The 19,955-nt window shown below is 43.1% G+C and overlaps 1 protein-coding gene across 5 annotated transcripts in view; it reads right to left on the bottom strand.

Moving 5' to 3' along the window:
* The window catches only part of SVEP1 (sushi, von Willebrand factor type A, EGF and pentraxin domain containing 1), a 1,063,460-nt gene that overhangs the window by 274,902 nt on the left and 768,603 nt on the right, over positions 1 to 19,955 (bottom strand). For all 5 annotated transcript variants that reach the window (XM_085641350.1, XM_085641349.1, XM_085641348.1 and 2 more), the window contains exon 30: positions 15,619 to 15,789. In XM_085641350.1, coding sequence (XP_085497476.1) covers positions 15,619 to 15,789 — 171 coding nt within the window. The remainder of the gene's footprint in view (positions 1 to 15,618; positions 15,790 to 19,955) is intronic.

Here is a 19,955-nt window from a genome sequence, read left to right on the forward strand (position 1 = left end):
CGGATGCGTGGGATGGTGGCCAGGGAGAGGTCGGCGGAGCGGAGGTGATGGTTGGGAACGTAGAAGGGGAGTCGACTGTTGAGGTAGGCTGGGCCGGTCTTGTGGAGTGCCTTGTGTGCGTGGATCAGTAGTTTGAAGGAGATTCTCTTGTCGACGGGGAGCCAGTGCAGGTTTTTCAGGAGGGGGTGATGTGGCTGTGGCATGGAATGTCGAGGATCAGGCGTTTTGGATTCTTTGCAGTCGTTTGATGAGCATGGTCGGGACTCCTGCGTAGAGGGCGTTTCCGTTGTCGAGTCTGCCGCTGACGAGGGCCTGGGTGACAGTTCTTCTTGTGTCTGTCGGGATCTACCTGTAGATCTTGCGGAGCATGCGGAGGGTGTTGAAGCAGGAGGAGGAGACTGCGTTGACTTGCTTGGTCATGGTGAGCGTTGAGTCGAGGATGACTCCCAGGTTGCGTGCGTGGTCAGTTGGTGTCAGGGGGTGCCCCTAATGATGAGGGCCACCAGGAGTCGTCCCAGGCTGATGGGTTGGAGCCGAGGATAAGGATCTCCGTCTTGTCTGTGTTCAGCTTAAGTCGGCTGCACTTCATCCAGTTGGCGACGGCTTACATTCCTTCGTGGAGGTTGGATTTGGCGGTGAGGGGGTCCTTGGTGAGGGAGAGGATCAGTTGAGTGTCGTCAGCATAGGAGATTATGTTGAGGTCGTGCTGTCGGGCGATGCGCGCGAGTGGAGACATGTAGATGTTGAACAGTGTCGGGCTGAGGGAAGATCCCTGGGGTATGCCGTAGATGATCTCGGAGGCTTCGGATCGGAATGGGGGGAGGCGGACGCTCTGGGTTCTGCCAGAGAGGAAGGACGTGGTCCAATCTAGGGCCTTGTCTCGGATCCCTGCGTTTTGTAGGCGTATGCGTAGTGTGCGGTGGCAGACAGTGTCGAAGGCGGCAGAGAGGTCCAGGAGGATGAGGGCCGCCATCTTGCCGTTGTCCAGCAGGATCCTGATGTCGTCTGTGGCGGTGATGAGGGCGGTCTCGGTGCTGTGGTTGCTGCGGAATCCTGACTGGGAGGGGTCCAGGATGCTGTTATCTTCGAGGTAATGGTTGAGCTGTCTGTTGACGATCTTCTCGATGACCTTAGCTGGGAATGGAAGCAGGGAGATGGGCCGGAAGTTCTTGAGGTTGCTCGGGTTCGGCTTGGGTTTTTTGAGTAGGGCGTTGATCTCGGCGTGTTTCCAGCTCTCTGGGAAGGTCGTGGTCTCGAAGGAGAGGTTGATGATCTTGCGCAGGTGGGGTGTGATGGAGCTGCTGGCTTTGTTGAAGATGTGGTGTGGAAAAGGGACTGATGGGGAGCCGGAGTGGATTGTGCCCATGGTCTTGATTGTGTCCTTGGTGTTCACGTTGACCCAGGATGTCAGGGGGTCGTGGTCGATGGGGTGTGGCGGGTCTGATGTGTCGGGGCCTGTTGGGTTCGTCCGGGAGTCGAAGCTGTTGTGGATGTCGGCGATCTTGCGGTGGAAGAAGGTGGCAAGGGAATCACACAGGGCTTGCGTCGGCGGGATGTCGTTGGCGTTGGAGCTGGGGTTGGAGAGTTACTTCACGATGCTGAAGAGCTTCTTGCTGTTGTGTGCGTTGTTGTCGAGGCGGTCTTTGAAGGAGGTCCTATTGACGGACCTGATGAGGTGGTGGTGGTTGTGGATGGCGTTTTTGTGGGCTGTGTGGCTGTCCGGCGTCTTCTCGCTGTGCCATTTGTTCTCCAGTTTCCAGCAGGTGCGCTTGGATGCTAGGAGATCCGGGGTGAACCAGCTGGCTCTCTTGCTGGTGTTTTTGTAGGTTGTTTTTTTCAGTGGGGCTAAGGTGTTGGCACAGTCGTCCATCCATCATCTGAGATTGCGGGCAGCGTCGTCAGGGTTGAAGGGGTCGGTGGGTGGGCTGAGTGCGAGGTTTGTCTGGAGTTGGTCTACGGTGACTTTGCTCCAGCATCTACGGGGGATCTGTAGGGTGCGGTGGTGTGCGGTGGGTTTTCAGAAGGTGAAGTGGATGCATTGGTGGTTGGTCCAGGTGAGTTTGGAGGTGTGGCTGAAGGAGACGTGGGAGCTTGAGGATAAAATGATTGCGCCGAGCATGTGTCCGGCGATGTGGGTCGGCGCCATGACGAGCTGTTTCAGTCCGAGTTTGGTGAGGTTGTCGATCAGGGTGGAGGAGTTGCTGTCATTGTTGTTCTCCAAGTGAAAGTTCAGGTCTCCGAGGAGGATGTAGTCAGTGGAGGTCAGGGCATGCGTGCTGATGAAGTCGGCGATGGAGTCACTGAACTGGGGTCGTGGTCCGGGGGATCTGTAGATGAGGGTGCCTCTTACGGTGGTGTTGGGATCCATGTGGATCTGGAAGTGCATGTGTTCGGTGGTGCTGAGAGTGTCGTCGGTGCTGGTCGAGACCCTGATGGTGTCTTTGTGGCCGATGGCGATTCCTACTCCGATTCCGTTGTTGCCGTCTCTGCGGGTGATCTTGTAGCCGTCGGGGATGGCTACGGCGATGTCGGTGCAGAAGATTCATTCATCCAGGTCTCTGTCAGGAAGGCGACGTCCGGTGATGAGGTGTCGAGTAGGTCCCAGAGCTTGACGGCGTGTTTGCGTGCGGAGCAGGTGTTTAGTAGGATGCACCATTGATGGTTGAGGTCCTTCTTGGCGGGAGTCTCGGAGTCTCCGAGGCAGGTGAAGCTGCAGTTCCGGCAGGTGAAGGGACCATGGGTGCGTTTCGGGGTGGCTTTGAAGCAGGTGGAGGTCTGTCCTGGGTTGAGAGCGATGAGGGTGCTGGCGTTGTATCGGATTCCGGGGCTCCTTCCCATCACAGTAGTAGCAGTGGCTGCCCTCTCTCCTCCTAGGTGCTTCATGCACTGTTCAGGTGGAGCTGTGAATGGAGAGCACCCGCCCCCTTCTCCTCCCTCGTCTACACCTGGAGCGCACCTCAGACCCCTTTGTTTAGCTTCTCTGAGAACACAAGCTGGATATCCTCTCTCAGAGAACTGTGCAATCATCATCCTGGCTTTTGTTTCAAATGATGCATCAGTTTAACAAATCCTACGTGCCCTTAACAGTTGACTATAAAGTATACTCCAGTTCAGTGAGCACGGATGACCACTATTATCATGCAGCATTGAATTGCAGGCAGTCTTTTTTTGAAAAACATTAGTGTGGATGGAATCACCTACCACTTCTAATTTTATATCCAGAAAATCAATTTCACATGCGCTTTAGAGAACTGTTTATTGTAGGGATTAGTGTTCAAAACTGCAACATATTCGCTCAATCATTCCTCATCTCCATCCCACAGGATGAATATATCGATTTAATTTGCCAACAATTTGTTATCTGGAATTATAATGCATTAGGATTACTTTTCTCAAAGCTTTATATTTATATAGGTTACCCTCTGGAGCGTCATTTGTGATGCACATATGTCAGTTTTATTTAAGCATATATTTATGATAAGCTTTATAAATGCAAAGTGTTCTGTCAAAATAAAATTAATTTATTTGAGATGTAATTCAGACTGTGAAAAACTTGCAAAAAAAGATATAATATTTTAGGACTGTTTAAGTATTTTTCGATTCTCAGTGAGGGCAAAAATGACATGGTATTGTACATAAGGAAAACTCAACATGGCGTCCGGTATTGTGGGCAAGGCTATTGTATAGCCAAAATGAGTTGAGTTTTTTGGCCTTTTGAAATAAAACAAGCACTAGGACTCTGGAAGTGTGTCAATGCCGTCTTTGTGATGGATGGGACGAGAGTGAACGATATATATATATATCACAAAACACTTGCTCAGAAGCACAATTACAACTTGCACTCCGGAGAGACTTTTAATTTCAATTCATTGCAGCTGACGGGTTTTAGCCTGCACGGTCTTCACACATACATAAACACTTTAAAAAGCTATCATGATGGAACAATTTCTCAAATAGCAGTAAAGTAAATTTAAAATTAACAAACATATATACAACCAAAAATATTTAACCTAATTTAAATATTGCAACCAAAAATATAGAAATAGTTTTATTTGACAGTTTTAAATTAAATATGAAAGAGACACATGAACATACAATAACATATATAAATATATATATATATATATATATACATATATATAAATATATATATATATATATATATATATATATATATATATTTGTGTTCATATATGTATGAAATAAAGCTATTAACAACATATTTACAAATAAAGAAAATTGCTAAAATATTATTGGGAAAATGAATAAAAACAAAAACATATATTAGAAAATATAATAATTCATTAAAGTAATATAATAAATATACAAAATTCAACTAAAATGCATTATTCTAAAATTATTAACAAATATGAAACAAACATTATTTAACAAACAATTATTATAAATGCTTGAATTTATTTTATAAATTGTACAGTTATTAAAACTCATTATAATAGCACATCACAAACACATAAAAATAAGCATACACATGTACTTGAGGATTAAACTTGAGACTTCACCTAAGTTTAAACCATGTTAACAGTTCAAGTTATGTTGATGACTCTATCACCCTATATTCCAAAAGCTGGGTTCTGCATCCCTGTTTGACATAAAAAATAAACAGCCAGCTAAATAAATTCAAGGACATTGAATGCTGCAATACAAAATGTGAAAAAAAAAATTTAAGCTAAAAAGGGGCGCTCCCTTAAAATTAAAAAAAAAAATTATATAAAGTGCTATCAATGCAATACAGTGCCAAATATAAAAATGTAGAGCCCATATAACAGAACTATTAAGAATATTTAAAGTGCTATGAGTGCAGATCCTGTACAAAAGAATGCGACTTCCTGATCATGGCCAGGCCGCTACTGCTTCAGGAGGATGCCTGGCCCGCATGGGGGAACTAATAAAACAATATTAAGTGCTATAAATGCAGACCCTGCACAAGAGGTATAACTTAATGATCATGTGCAAAAGGCAGCTACTTCCGGGGGGTCTCAATACAGATTCGATGATCAATTGTTACCCTCAACAACCTCTGTCAGTGTGCTCCAGGGCCCTTCTCCTTCACCAAATACCCTGAGGGCCCCAACCATTCCCCCAATATCAATCCTACTGAGAGGATATCAATGTGAGGCACCATCACAGAGCTCCTGAGAGACTACGACCTTCTGTGGCAGCCAAAGGAGCTATTACGGCCACCTTTAAGAATTACAGCTATCAGGCTTAATTCCCCCTTTAAGCAGCATTTGATCGTCTCGCTAAAGGTGCAAGTGTTTAGAGACCTAAAAATTGGACACTGCCTAAATTATCTAGGGGGGTTATAGCTTTTAACAAATATAAACCACATGAATGAGCAAGTCAGTCGCTATATGTCACAGTCAGCACAAGTTGACCGTGTAACTGCTTCTCCTAGCATACAAACGCGCTTTCAAAGGGACCAGCCCAAATCATAACTGCATAAGCTGTTGCTTCTGGCTCTAAGAAGGGGGCTGAGGTAAGTACATTGGCAGCGACTAGGGATCATATAAATGAACTGCCCACCTTCCATGGAATGTCTCTTCCAGAGCTTATCTGTTGAGAACTTCAGAGATTTTTGCATGTTTGGACAAAGGTTTATAGGTCTGTTTAGACAGAAAATTTGATGACCATATCTCAAGAGCCTATAACTTGTTCAATGAGATGTCCAAATATTATGACCAAGCTAAATTCTCCTGTGTTATCACTGGCCAGAGGTAATGTTTTAAGGATCTGGCAGTGACTCTTTTAATTTTAAACCATAAAAACCAGCTATTGAGTGGCAAGTACTGTTTTGCTGGATTAAGTTCAAGGCACATTTGGACTTAGGCGGAATAGTCTGGTAGAGAAATAAGTTTTCGGAAATAATACACTGGGCTTCATACAGCTAGGTGTCCAGTCTATGAAGCCCACAAAGGCATTAGCTTGCTGTAGACAACTTTCTATGGGGCTCTTAAATCTAGGCAGATCAAGTTCTTATGCAATTAAAAAAACTCACCTTGTCAAGGAACTAACAAAACTCTTTAAGGCCTTAATGGGTGATGGTATCCGGCCTCTATCATCCAACCATATCCCTAGATATTTATAGGTTGGAACCTTCTCATGTGTAAGGTTCTGTAAGGACCAAGAGCCACTCTAAATTGATTTGCATCTGAAGATCATGATCTTTCTCTTAGATAGATTAATTTACATGTTGTTTAACTCACAGTAACAGGCCAAAACATTAAGAGATCTCTGTAGGCTGATGGGCGTCTGATCAACTAACATAGAATCATTCACATATTGCAGAATTTTAATTTTCTGTCCAGCTAGTTTGGGCGGAAAAGCTCTTACTACATACAGGTGGAGTTTTAGGTTGGCCAGGCATAGGTTCGTTGCTGCTCTGCATACCTGTGTTGCCGAAGGTCTCTCCCCGCCGCCGCATTCTTTCCCACCAGCGCGGCCGCAGTGAGGGAGGGACTACAAGCCCCACGATCCCTTGCGGCAGGAAGCTGTCAACGCAACACCCATTTCGCGCCAGGAGGCGTTTAAATCTAGAGGACATTCCCGGCTGAGCGGGCGCTCTGTTGACTTACAATTCAGGGTCCCTATCTGGCCAGTGCTTTCGTTGCTGCTCTGCATACCTGTGTTGCCGAAGGTCTCTCCCCGCCGCCGCATTCTTTCCCACCAGCGCGGCCGCAGTGAGGGAGGGACTACAAGCCCCACAATCCCTTGCGGCAGGAAGCCGTCAACGCAACACCCATTTCGCGCCAGGAAGCGTTTAAATCTAGAGGACATTCCCCGCGTCGCGGGATCGCGTGCGGGTGGGCCGGGTTAAGCCCGGGACAAGGGCGGGACCGTCTGTGGCCGTCAGGGGCCAGAGGAGGCCGGGCCGAGCCACCCCCTTAATATTTTCTCGATAAGACCACTATCGCAAGGTACTGTGACATTTACATTTGTCGGGACTATTAGTGTTGCTGTTGCAAGTTGTGGATTTAAGTTTGTTGCACAACGTTGTGCACTTCGTACCCTATGGTCCCAGGAATACTGGTTAATCACAGACTTGTTTCGATATACAATCCTTACCAATTTGTGTTTTAAACAAGGGTTGTGCTGTGGTCTACTTTTGTTTTTATCGTATGTGTCATGTGTAATTTTTAAATAGTCGAAATCATTTCATAGTAAGTGCTATTTTAATTTTAATTGGTTGTTTTTGTTTGCCATATATTTTATCTATTGTATTCTCAGGCAACATGTCCAAGTCAACTGGGACCCCTCGCCCTACTGTATCTACACTTGACAATTATTTGGTCAAAGTTGTAGACAAGATCAACAAGGAACGTAGATTATCTCTGGGTCTAGCCAGTAACGATAGACCGGAGATAACGAGCCAACCAGTTCCTGCTGAGATCCACCCTTTTGAAGATATCCAAGTATCGGCCCCTATAGTCTCTCCAGTGAGGGAGGGTACATGTGTTATTGAGTCAATTCAGGTTTCTCCGCTAGAAACTGATGTCGCTGGGGTATCTGATACTCTTAGGTCTTCCAACGATATTGTTGTTGTGACCCCCGTGGTTCCTAATATACATAGGGTATTAAGATCAGGGTCACATCTTAACAGACCGGTTTTCTCTAAAAAAGGGGACCGCAAAAGAAAAAAGAACATTGTTTCTGTTTCTAACACAGGCCCTTCTGAGCATATCTGTTCTAATAATGAGGTTCATTCTACCCATATGACATTAGCTCCTGACCAGCTCCAGTTGCTAATTGGTATGATTGACAGTAAGTTAAATAATATTATCATACCTCTTTTAGATAAACTCGAGGCTATATCTAGGGAAGTGAGCAGATTAGGCGAAATGGTGCAATCCGGTTTAAACTCTAACAATAGCCCTCAATTGCCCGTTGTGGCAAATGGGAATGTAGGCTTGACCGGTAAAAGCATGCAACCCCCTAATAAGCAATCTAGTAGTGGCCAGCTATGCGCGGGCACCAATACTCCCACACAGTCAAAGAGTAGGATCATTCCTGCTATTGAACGACAAGGTTCTGTCGGTAATGTAACACGATCTGTTTCTGGGAGTGAACTTAGTGTTATCCCAGCTATACCTGCATGTCCTATTGGTATCACCCCAAACGTAGTTACACATGCCCCGGGAATTATGACAAGGACATCTGGAAGGGGGAATCTCAATAATCGTAGCCTTTCGCAACCAAATCTGCCCCCTGATTGCGCACCATATGTGGCAGTCCTGACTAATGTACCACCCATCAGAGAGGACAGGCCCTACCACTCTGTGGAATCATATGATTCCCTTAAAAACAAAACTGTGGCATGGCTTAACCGCGAATGTGGTTTTCCAGTGGCTATGGCGGATCAGATTTTGGCTACTACTAGAACTAACTGGATTGGAATGTCCCCTAAAAACATTCCTGGGGATTGTGTTATTATAAATTTTAGTACTCCCCACCTTGCCACGACAGCTTTGATTAGAGCCACGTCCCGCCCTAGTATTGACCAGGGGATTACACTCCGCCCTCTTGATTTTTTCTATAGTCAGCATATAGAGCACTTTTCAATGCACCGCGGGGGAGGGAAAACAAGGAGGGAAGGGGTGTTTAGCTTGGTAAACAGTTTCCAGATAGATACTGCTAACCGTTTTCAATGCTTCAGTGGGTTGGACCAAAATGATTGACAGGAGGACAGTGTTGCTTTAGGATTAATAGAAGAGCCCATATTAATGGATAAGATGGACGTCACTGAAGTCTGTTTGGATTCCGAAATAGAGGCGGGTCTGGTACCACCGGTAACCCAGGGGAATCAAGTCCTATTGGATACAGGCTCAACTGTATGTTTGCCTGGGGTGGAGGAGGTAATTCCTGGGTCAACTATAGTTTGTATGACTAAGGGTAAGGAGGGAGATCTAGTAGGTCACCCTGAGTTATACAAGGAGACCCCTATCATCGTTGCCCCCCAACAGGGCAGTAATTGTATTAATTTGGGATCAGGTATCCATGGTTCCTCCGGATGTTATATTGTAAGTTGGAATATCGCGGGAATTAGATCAAAATCAGATAGTCTGGGGCGGACGGAATTTTTAGATCTTTTTGATGTTATCTGTCTACAGGAAACTTGGTGCACCGACTTTAAAGGCTATTGTGGTTTCAATTCATATCAGTTACCCGCTACCGCTTCAGTATCCCGAAGAGCCAAGGGGGGTCTACTTGTTTTGATCTCAGTTAAAGCCCCTTTGTCGGTTGTTAAATATGTTCAGGTTGGGGCTCACTCCCAGCTTTTATGGCTGCACATAAGTCGAGGTAGGAACATTCTTTTAATCAATTTTTACAATAATATTTTTTATGATTCTAGGGATCAGCCGGTTAAAGATCTTTTAAGGGCACTGGTAGACTTCTTCAAGGAATCTAATGAAGCCTTTGATTTGTTTTTGGCCGGGGATTTTAATATTACTACCTGTCCTTTCTCAGAGGTTAATGTCTGCGGGTTGGTGGACGATCATGAGGATGGGATTCTTCATTTTAAACATGATCATTATGGAGACGCCATAAATAACCTTCTTGCTACATACAATATGTGTATTATGGCCAATGAGAAAAATTCAAAGGGGGAGATTTGTCCTACCTTTACAGGTCGGGGAACGAATTCAATAATAGATTTTATCTGTATTTCCCCGGGTCTCGAGGCTTGGATTACGGCCCCTAAAGTAATAGACATCCAACTTAGTGACCATAACTGCCTGGTAGTAAAGGTTATGTTATGGGATAAGGATGATGCCAGTACTCTGGGCCGTACTATCACTAGTATTGAGGCCGAACGCCCCAATGGCACAAGACTTAGATGGAAGGGGGACAAGGCCGACATTACGTCTGATTTTATCATCCACAGTTGCCTAGCAGATATTATCGCGATCCTAGAAGATAACTTAGGTTCCCTTGGCTCTATAGAGCATTTTATTAATATTAACGCGGACATCAACTCCAAACTTACAAGTACATGTAAGCACAAGGAGGATCGACCGCGGGGTTGGTTCAACTCAACTTGCACCCTGGCTCTGAGGAAGTTGAAATCTGCCCTATCAATCAAACCTAGAGATAGGGATCTGGTCGTAGATTTAAGAGCCAGATATAAAGAAACCCTCAAACGCAGGAAATTAGAACTCCAGCAGGAGGCATGGGACAACCTGACTAAGGCAGCTGAACTGAATAATTGTTCCCTGTTCTGGAAAACTGTCAATTCTCCATTCCTTAAAGATGACAAAATTCCGGAACTAACTTCGAACGTTATGCAGGCAGAGTGGGTCTCGCATTTCTCTAAAATTTTCCAGTCAGATGGTGCATCTCATGTTTTAGAGAATAGATGGCCGCATCTTTTATTAAATTTTACGGTACAAGAAGTTTTAGACAGCATACGGGACAGCAAAGGGGGAAAAGCTCAAGGCCCAGATGGGGTACCAATTGATGTATACAAGTTGGTCCCAGAAATATGGGGGCCTTTGCTTACCAATATTTTTAATTCAGCTGTTAGTAATGAAATGCCCCCGACCTGGGAAGAATCTATTTTAGTTCCAATTTTTAAGAAAGGTAATCGTGGGGAAGCCAAGAATTATCGACCAATTTCCCTGCTGGATTCCTCTGTAAAAGATATGAGCCGAGTGCTCTTAGTGAGATTGGAGGAATGGGTGGAGGAAAATGGTATTTTAGCTGAGAGTCAGTTTGGTTTTAGGAAAGGTCATGGCACGATTGAGCAGTGCTTAAATTTAGAGCTGCTCATTAGCAAATATACTTTGGCCAAGACTGGCACGATTTACCTCTGCTTTGCAGATCTAAGTAGTGCCTTTGATCTGGTGGATCACGGCATTCTTTGGGCAAAGTTGTTAGAAATGTGGGCCCCGGATGGTATTGTCTTCTTTTTAGCACGCCTATATACCAAACTGAGAGCATGTGTCCGTTATGGATCACAAGGCGAATGCACTCCCATGTTTAAGATCGGGCGTGGAATACGCCAGGGATGTGTGCTAGCCCCACTGCTTTTTATACTTTTTATTAATGAGATTGATTCCTTTCTTAAATCTTTGTCAGTGGATGCTCCCAAAATTAATAATGAATATGTCCCTGTGCTACTTTACGCGGATGACGCGGTTTTAATCTCACGTACACCATACGGTCTCCAACAGCTGCTGGATGGTTTTATGCAATTTATCAAAAGCAGAAAGTTAGTTTTAAATAAATCTAAAACTTATGTAATGGAATATGGTCGCAGGCTCGGAAAAAAACAGCCCTCTTTTTTTTATAGAGGGCCAAAAGGTCCAGGCTGTGGATAACTTTTCGTATTTGGGGGTTACTTTCTCAAACAAAAATTCCTGGGTAAACGTGCATAAGAATGTACGATCTAAAATGGCCAGGAGCGCATATTGAATCTTTACCATGGCAACCAAATTGGGAGATAGGCGGGTAAATGACATGCTGAAAATATTCCAATCACCGTGTGTTTCAATTGCCTTATACGGAGCTGGTATATGGGGCTACGCGCCGGCAGGATCTCTCCAGGTAGAGGAAAATGATTTTTTGAAGAAACTTTTGTGCCTACCAACCTCTGTCTCTAACGCCTTAGTGCATAATGAATTAGGCATTGACTACCTTTCCGATTTGATTTTACTTAGACCATTGATCCTATGGCGCTCCATATGGACCAAAGAAGAGACCTCTCTGTGTAGAGCTATTATTTCTGATTGTCCTACTTTGGACCACTACACTAAAATCCCATGGTTAAAGTATGTAATCGATAAATTTTGGGAGATCTATAACATCAATATTACCATGGATCACCATGGGGCAGATATGTTGTCCAAATTTGATCTTAAGCGGCGTTTTCTACACCAGGCTTCTACCAAACGACATCATATTAGCCTTAAGCTTTCATCTTATGCCTATTACCATGAAATGAATGAAGTTGCGGGTTATCAATCTTATTTATCTCAAGTTACCTGGAAGGCACACCGGTATGTATTGACCAGGCTTAGAATGGGAGTAGCCCACAACCTTGTTGCCTTCCCGTCTTTGAACCTACCCCCAGCTGGTCCATGTCCATGTGACAACTCTACCCCCCAAAGCACTGTGCACTTTCTTCTGCTTTGTCAGCTGTATAAATATCATCGGATAGCTTATTTAAAACCCTTGTTTGTTAAATTCGGGGTCAAATCATTACGCGACTGTATGTGTTTACTTTTTAATTTGTATCATCCAGACGTGTGTTTTTACACGGCTACTTTTCTTCTCAAATCCATTAATGTCAGGAAAAGTATGCTCTTTTAACAATTTTTAATAATTTTACGCTGTTGATTTTTCTACCTCTGTTGTTTTTTATCATGTTGTCTTTTTAATTGTGCTTTTATGAACTTATTTTACGTTCGAATCAAGCCTTATGAAATGAAAAATGAGGTTAAATAACAAGAGAGCAAGAATGCACCCTTGGTTTAATCCTTAGTTGGTAGGAATCTTGAACTGACTTTGATATAAACTCAGGCTCACCAACACTAGGGAAAGTTTGACTTGCGAGGGGTTAATTTACTATTTCCATTCCAGTCTATGCAACATTAGGGAAAGTGTTGGACTTTGGAGGGGTTAAATTCACTAATCCCATTCCAGTCTAAACAACAGTAGAGAAAGTTTTTAACTATGAAGGTGTTACATTTGTTACTCCTACTCCAGTCTACGCGACAGTAGAAAAAGTGTTGGACACTCTACAAGTCAGATTTACTATTTCCACTCCAGTGTAAACAACAGTAGGGAAAGTGTTGGACAACGAGGGCAGGGTGTTAGATTTACTATTCCAACTTCAGTCTATGCAACAGTAAGGAAAGTGCTGAACTTCGGAAGGATAAGATTTACTAATCACACTTCACTCTAAGCAAAAGTATGGAAAGAATTGGACTTTGGAGGAGTTAGATTTACTATTCCGACTTCAATGTATACAACATTAGGTAATTGGTTGAAGTTCAGAAGGATTACATACAAGCTTCCAAATCCTAAATATTTTGTACAAAACATTAAAATACCTAATAACAGCAAACTTATTATATCATATTACATATAAAAAAGTACATATTAAATATTTCAAAGAAAATGAAAAACATGAAAAATGCAACTGAATAAACTCTAAAATAATTTTTTTAAAGTCCACTTCCCTACCTGAAAGCAAAAAAAACACAAAAAAATAAATACATTAAATAATTTACATAATTAATTATCAATCAAATATTTAATTTAAGACAACAATTATGGTTTAGTTAACTTCCCATCGTATTCCCCTACAACTCTAAACACCAGCTACTAGTATATAAATTAACAAATCTATAAAAATTAAACTATACATTGAAATTGACAAATTATACGAAAACACATAAAATAACAATGAAAAACTATTTAAATAATTATTAATTAAATATAATTTAATTTATAATAAATCCTCTAGAAAACCAAACACTACTATTACTACAACTATTACTATTTACAACTTAAATGTAAGAAAAATAATGAAACATTTAAAGTTACAAACTATATTTAAACCTAATAACAATTATACTAACAATACTAACATCTAAAATCAATATATTAACTGAAAGATAGTAAATTAATACAAAAACAATATTTATTACAACTAAATTAATATAAATACTATTACATACAATGACATACTTAAAAGCAATATTATATACCCAAAATATTATATTCTTATCTTCAATTTTCTTTTTCACAATATTTTGGTAATCAGGATATTATTGACCCGATATTTATGTCATGTGACATTTTTAATCTGACGTTTGTGTCATTCCCCCTATGTATTAGTCTATGGGGAGACTTGTGTTGGTGGCACAGCAATGTGAGCTGCGTCAACTCCTCCTATGATTCTATAACACACTATCACCTTATGGCAGGTGTGAATACTGCACAATGAGAGGAATCCTTTGTCTAACCTTATTCACTGCAGTACTTCATGTTTTGAAATAAAATGTGTGATTGCCCTTATCAGAGCTGCAAAGCTCCAGCTGAAAGTACCGGCCTTCATTAGTAAGTGCTTGTCCTTGCATTGACAAACTATGGCTCAAGTTATACAGGGCACGTGAGCCGGGTTACGCACAGTTATGGATGCTTCGTTTAGGGATGCTCATTTTTCAAGTTCTCAGCCAGTGCAGACATTGGGGACCCGCATTAGAAAATGAATCACAGAAAGAAGACAAGTATGAGGTTTGAATTCTGAATGCACACTATGTGGACACAGTGAATGACAAATGTCAACTGAAGATCACCTTTTGTAATTGAACTTAAATTAACCAGGAACAAAAGCACATGATGGCGAGAAGACATTTGTGTAATTGGGAATAATTGTTAACCATTCTATGCATAACCTATCTGGCAACAGATGCCACCAGAAAGCAATGCTGTTCTGTTAAGTGATGACCCACAAAGGGCCTGATTATGACTTGGGCAGTGCGGCGCCAGGTTAGCCCCGCCACCGTACCACCAAAGCCGTGGTCAGACTGCCCGCCAGATTACGAGTTTCCTCTGAAAATAAGCTCTGCAATTGGAATGCCAAATACAGTTCTTGCATGGCATGGACTGAAAAGACTATGCTGTGCAGGACACCGCCGGTGGAGAGGAAACTCGTAATATGCTTGGCCGGACTACAGTGGCCCTGCTAAGCATATTGCGGCCCCCTGACCGCCACAACACCACCAGGGAATAGTGGTACCATGGCGGTTGAGGAGGGGCTGTGGTGGTCCAACTGCCCAAATCATAATAAGGAAGTCAGGAGACCGCTGCACCTTCACGAGTCTGGTAGTTCATGGACCGCCAGATTCCTAATTGGGCCCTAAGAGGAGTTCATCTGGAAATGTATTTTGACAGCCTGCTTCAAATACATCTCAATGCATCACACACAAGCCTACGTCCACAGCCTTGTTTTATAAGGATTGAGCTCAAATGTTTAATACATGTTTTGTAGGATGATGGGAGGTCAATGGTGCCCTAGGGTGTGGCTGTGTGGAAGGACCGAGGAAACTGCAAAATATAGCAGCACCCACAGTGTGCCAATCCTGATTAAAACTTAGCACACTGAAACCTGAAAGTGGACCCAAAAGTATGCATAGCATATTTCTCAAAGATATATGGTGACATAATTGCTGAGCATGACTTCTAATAAGAGTCAATGCCTTAGCAACCCAGCGAATAGGTTTTGAAATGCCCCCAGTGGATGTCTATGTTGAGTGATGGCATAAAATAGGAATTGGGAGACAGTATACAGAACAAGTTGCGTTTGTTTACCTGTACCAGACTCACCTGACATGGCCTGTTCCTGGTAAGGAGGACAAGGCAGAGGTAGTAAAACATCTATAACTGTGGTGCATTGTGCCCGTCAGACGCCAAGGCGCCACTGTATTTTGTATATTATTGATAGCTATGCTGCTGGTCTGGCACCAGTAAACTGGACTGTACAAGAAAGTAACCAGTATCCGTTTTCTAATACCCATAATGTTTTGAATGGAGGGCAGGGTCTTTGACTCGAATAGTTTTCTAAAGCTGGTAAAAATATTTGCATTCACTTACTGTCACATCGAGGAAGAGGCTGAGTCCACTGCCCCATGTTCAAGCATTGTTGGACAGGGTTCCCCACAATCTGGAAGCCTGGATCACAATAGAGACTGACCTCTGAGCCCGGCTTTAAAGTAGAACTTGAAGTGTGCAGATATGGTATGGCTCCTTCTAACGCAGGACATTCTGAAAAGAAACAATTACAAAAATGAGCAGGTTACCAATGCCCCAGTTTGATGGTTTAGGATGTTAAACAGTGGTAAGAATAGTATCTTGAAGCATACAGAGGCAGAAGTACACAGATAAAAGTTCCATATACTTTTGTTTGACTGGCAACATTGTTCTGATGTACACTGATGGTAACTGAACTGTGCCTGAGTGAAGAGTTAGGTGGGCACGCGGGCAACCTAGTCTTGAGAAGCATAGAAATGCTTTGCAGCACTGCAATTCATTCATATTTAGGATGTTTGAAGACAAGTGTTTTTAAGGAGTAAGGAACGTGATAAACACGTTAACCATGAATCCAAAAGCTGGTAATGAAAATACACTAGATATGTTCTTTAAGAAAGAAAGCGTTTATAGAGTACCACGCCAGTACATGAATATTCTCAATGAAATAATGCTAAAATCAAAGACATATTGTTGCACAAAAGCTCTGGCTGATAATGTGTATTAGAGATAAAACAAGAATGCAGGGCTTCAACGAGGTAGTGTTTGCTTGTGTGCCTACATTTAGACCTCTGGCATGTGCTCCTGGCTTACTGCAAATATAACACAGCCCGAGTTTAAGGGACTTTTTAAACCTTGACTCTAGAGCAGTGCTTAATTTGTAAAAAAAATAAGTGGCAGGGCCCTTTTCAGGAGTCCGCTAAGGCTTGCACCAGCCACTGCCCCTGACACTGCTTCAAATGTCACTACCAGCACCAGTGGCGGCTGGTATTTGAAAGAGCAGTGGGGGTGTGTCGCGGGGGGATTAATAATTAAAATGCTCACTGACCTGTCTGCCGCAGCTGCCCGCTGTCACTGCTGCTTCCTCTGGGTCCTCTTTTGCCCACTTCCAGGGCAGGAAGCACTTGGCTCCCAACCTCACGATAGCCAATCACAACACTGCAATGCAGCGTTTTCATTGACTGAGCGCTGTGGATCGGCGCTCAGCCAGAGAATGGGAAGCTGGGCATGTTCTCCTTGCAGGTTGTAATGCAGCCTACATGGAGAACATGTAAAGTGCGAATAACGATTTGACCGGCCCGAGACAGACGGTCAAAGCGTCCTGCACACTTGGAGTGGGCATACCACTCCTCCCCTACCCAGCGGAGCAAGGGGAAAAATAAATGAGTTATAATCATTTTCTTTTTTCTTTTCTGACCTGCTCAAAGGGATGACGCTCCTCCGCCTTAGCGGAGGAGCTGCCTGACCAGCACACCTCCTAACCATCACACTCTTACAAGAGTGACAATTGAGACTATTACAGGCCCCCACAGCTATACGAATGGCTTGTGTGACAGGTATTAGTAATTTTATATTGAATCAATAAACAACTGTGATTGTGCTCATCCCTAAATTAGACATCCAGCACAGACTGTCATAAGTGCCAGTGTTGACAATTAAGTGCAGAATCCACAGGCTCAAATTAGACACTGCTCTAGATGTAAATAAGTCCTTCATTGTATACTGGGGCAAACCTGGAAGAAAACTACATACCCGCTGAATGCCCGTAGAGTGGGTATGCAATGTACACATAATTCTATTTTGCACACTTCATATTATCTATTCTGAGGTGCACTAAATCAGAGTGTGATCTGTTTGGCTATAGAAACAGCAGCAGGCTTTATTTATCTGGGGAATACGGCGTGGACAAATACCCCCAAGCGCCCAATTACTTCTGGGAAAATAATCCCACTAGACGTTAGTGTCTGACTGAGAATGAAGGCCAAAGTTAGCAAAAGTGGGAGTTAAACCTGTGTTGCAAGAAACCAATATAATTGGGGGCAAATAGTGCGACGAAGTGATGCTCTAAAGTCTTCTGTGAACACTACATTGCGTTTGGTTGGTCAAGAAAAACACATTCATGCACTTTGGCCATAAACGACAGTTCTGCTTCGAATGAGTAAACTTGACAGAAGGCCAGGCGACTCAAAAAAGTCAAGCTGAACAGCTATTGCAAACCCGAAGTAAATGTTTCCCAAGCGTTGTGAAACACAGCAAGAGAAATATACAAATGTCTTTGATATATAGAGAAACTCTCACGTGTCCCCATACTATAGAAAATCTGTTGGAAAATCCCATTGACTCTGCAGCCGCCCCCTATCTTTCAGCCCTCATTTACAAGAAATGTTCATTTATCCGGATTTGCAGAAGAGGTCTGGAATCTCAGGAATGGAGACCGAATGTTCCAGTTTTTTATATTTTATCATGATGTACTTTTATATGTGTGAGGCTGTACTCAATAGTGAAAGATGGATGGGTTAGTAGAGTTCGTACGCAGTATTTTAATGAGAAATTTCGAGGAAGCATCAATAAATGTGATTTATATTTGTATTACTATTAGATGGAACCAGTCCAACTACTTTTCGGGAACAAATGTCATAACAATCCTTTGGAAGCGTTACTTGCATCTGGTGGTATTACTCCCGGTTAAGTGACGACAAAAACAACACTGCTTTTTTGATACATGCAAACCAGTAATTTCTGCTCAATTTGAGTTGAATAAATTAAGTATTTGAACAAAAAGTTCCCACCTCTTCTTGCCAAACTACTTACACCCGTTCAATATGGAAAACTCAATAAATATTTTAGAAGAATGTGCCAGATACAGAACATCCGGGTGGATGGAGCTTATATATCTTTATGTGAACAAGAATTAAAGATCAATATCTGTAGAAGGGCTGGGAAAGGATTACTCCAAAGGAGTTAAGTCTAGAAAATTATCACAGTGAGCTGTTTTGAAAGCAGTGTGTCTGTAAGCACACAGTGATGCGATGATTACATGCTGAGTGCCTGCAGGTAACAAGGATGAAGAGTTAATGTATGCTTTGGATCAGCAAGGCATGGATTGGGCATAGGAACACCGTAAACTGGAATGGCAAGGGGAGCAAAAAACGATAGATTTAGGCCCAGATCTCTGTACTGGGGTGAATGTTTGACATTGTTTAGCATTCTGTCCATCAATTGTTCTTTTTGCATTTGTCACCCTGAGTGGGACTCTTCCGACCGTCCACTACACTTTAGAGTAGATTAGGTTTGCAATTTCCCAGTCCTGATGAAACGCCGGTCATCGGTTGGGAGAACATGTCGACCTCTTAACCCAATTCTTTCACCTCTCACTTCATACACGGAGTTGCAGAAGGTCTAATTTTCCTTTGCCAGCAATGACTCTTGCAGACTGTTTTAATCATAGCATCAGTACCCAGCGCATATAAAGGTTTTAGTGACACTCATAGCTATTTTTAAGCACCCACAATATCCACTCTACTCACCAAATTGCTGCCCCACCACCTCTCTTCATATGGACACCTGGCTAACAACACAGAAGAACTCTGGCAAAGGACCGACCCCCGGGCCCGTTGGGCATTGCAGCGCCGGCCCAACGAGGAGCTGCCCTATGATGAAGCCTTACACCCCTGGGGGTGTGTGAGGGCCCTTGCTCCTTATTGGAGCTCCCTCCATTCTTCCTCCTTTGACCTGTTACTCCAACCCTCCCCTGGCCATCCCATCCACTTCCTTAGGAACTGCATACCTCTTGATATATCTCTATACATACGGGCACATATGCTGGACCTACATCTTAAAAAAGCCAGAGTCCCTCCTTTTTTGCATACAATAGTGAATCTAACCCCTCAGAAGTTCAACACGTTGCCTACCGCTCCTTGGATTGGTATGGGAATAGTAAATCGAACCCCTCAGAAATTAAACATTTTCTGTACTTTTGCTAAAATTTGAGTAGGAGTAGTAAATATACCCCTCCGAAGTCCACAGTTTCCCTATTGTTGTTTAGCTTGGAGAAGGAACAGTAAATCTAACCCCCTGAAAATTAACCACTTTTCCCACATTTGCCTAGAATGGAATGGGAAAAGTGAGCTTAAGCCCTTCAAGTACAACACTTTCACTACTTTTGCTTCGATTGGAGTGGGAATAGTAAATCTAACCCCTCAGAGGTCCAACACCTTTCCTACTGGTGCTTAAATTTAAGTTGTAATAGTGAATCTAAACCCTCCAAAGTCTAACTCTTTTCCTACTGTTGCTTAGATTTGAGTTGGAATGGCAAATTTACCCCTATGAAGTCAAACACCTTCCCTAATGTAGCTTAAATTGGAATGGCAATAGTTAATCTAACCCCTCTGAAGGCCAACACT

The sequence above is a fragment of the Triturus cristatus genome, chromosome 2_2 (assembly GCF_964204655.1).
Source record: "Triturus cristatus chromosome 2_2, aTriCri1.1, whole genome shotgun sequence".
In the NCBI taxonomy this organism is placed as follows: Eukaryota; Metazoa; Chordata; class Amphibia; order Caudata; family Salamandridae; genus Triturus; species Triturus cristatus.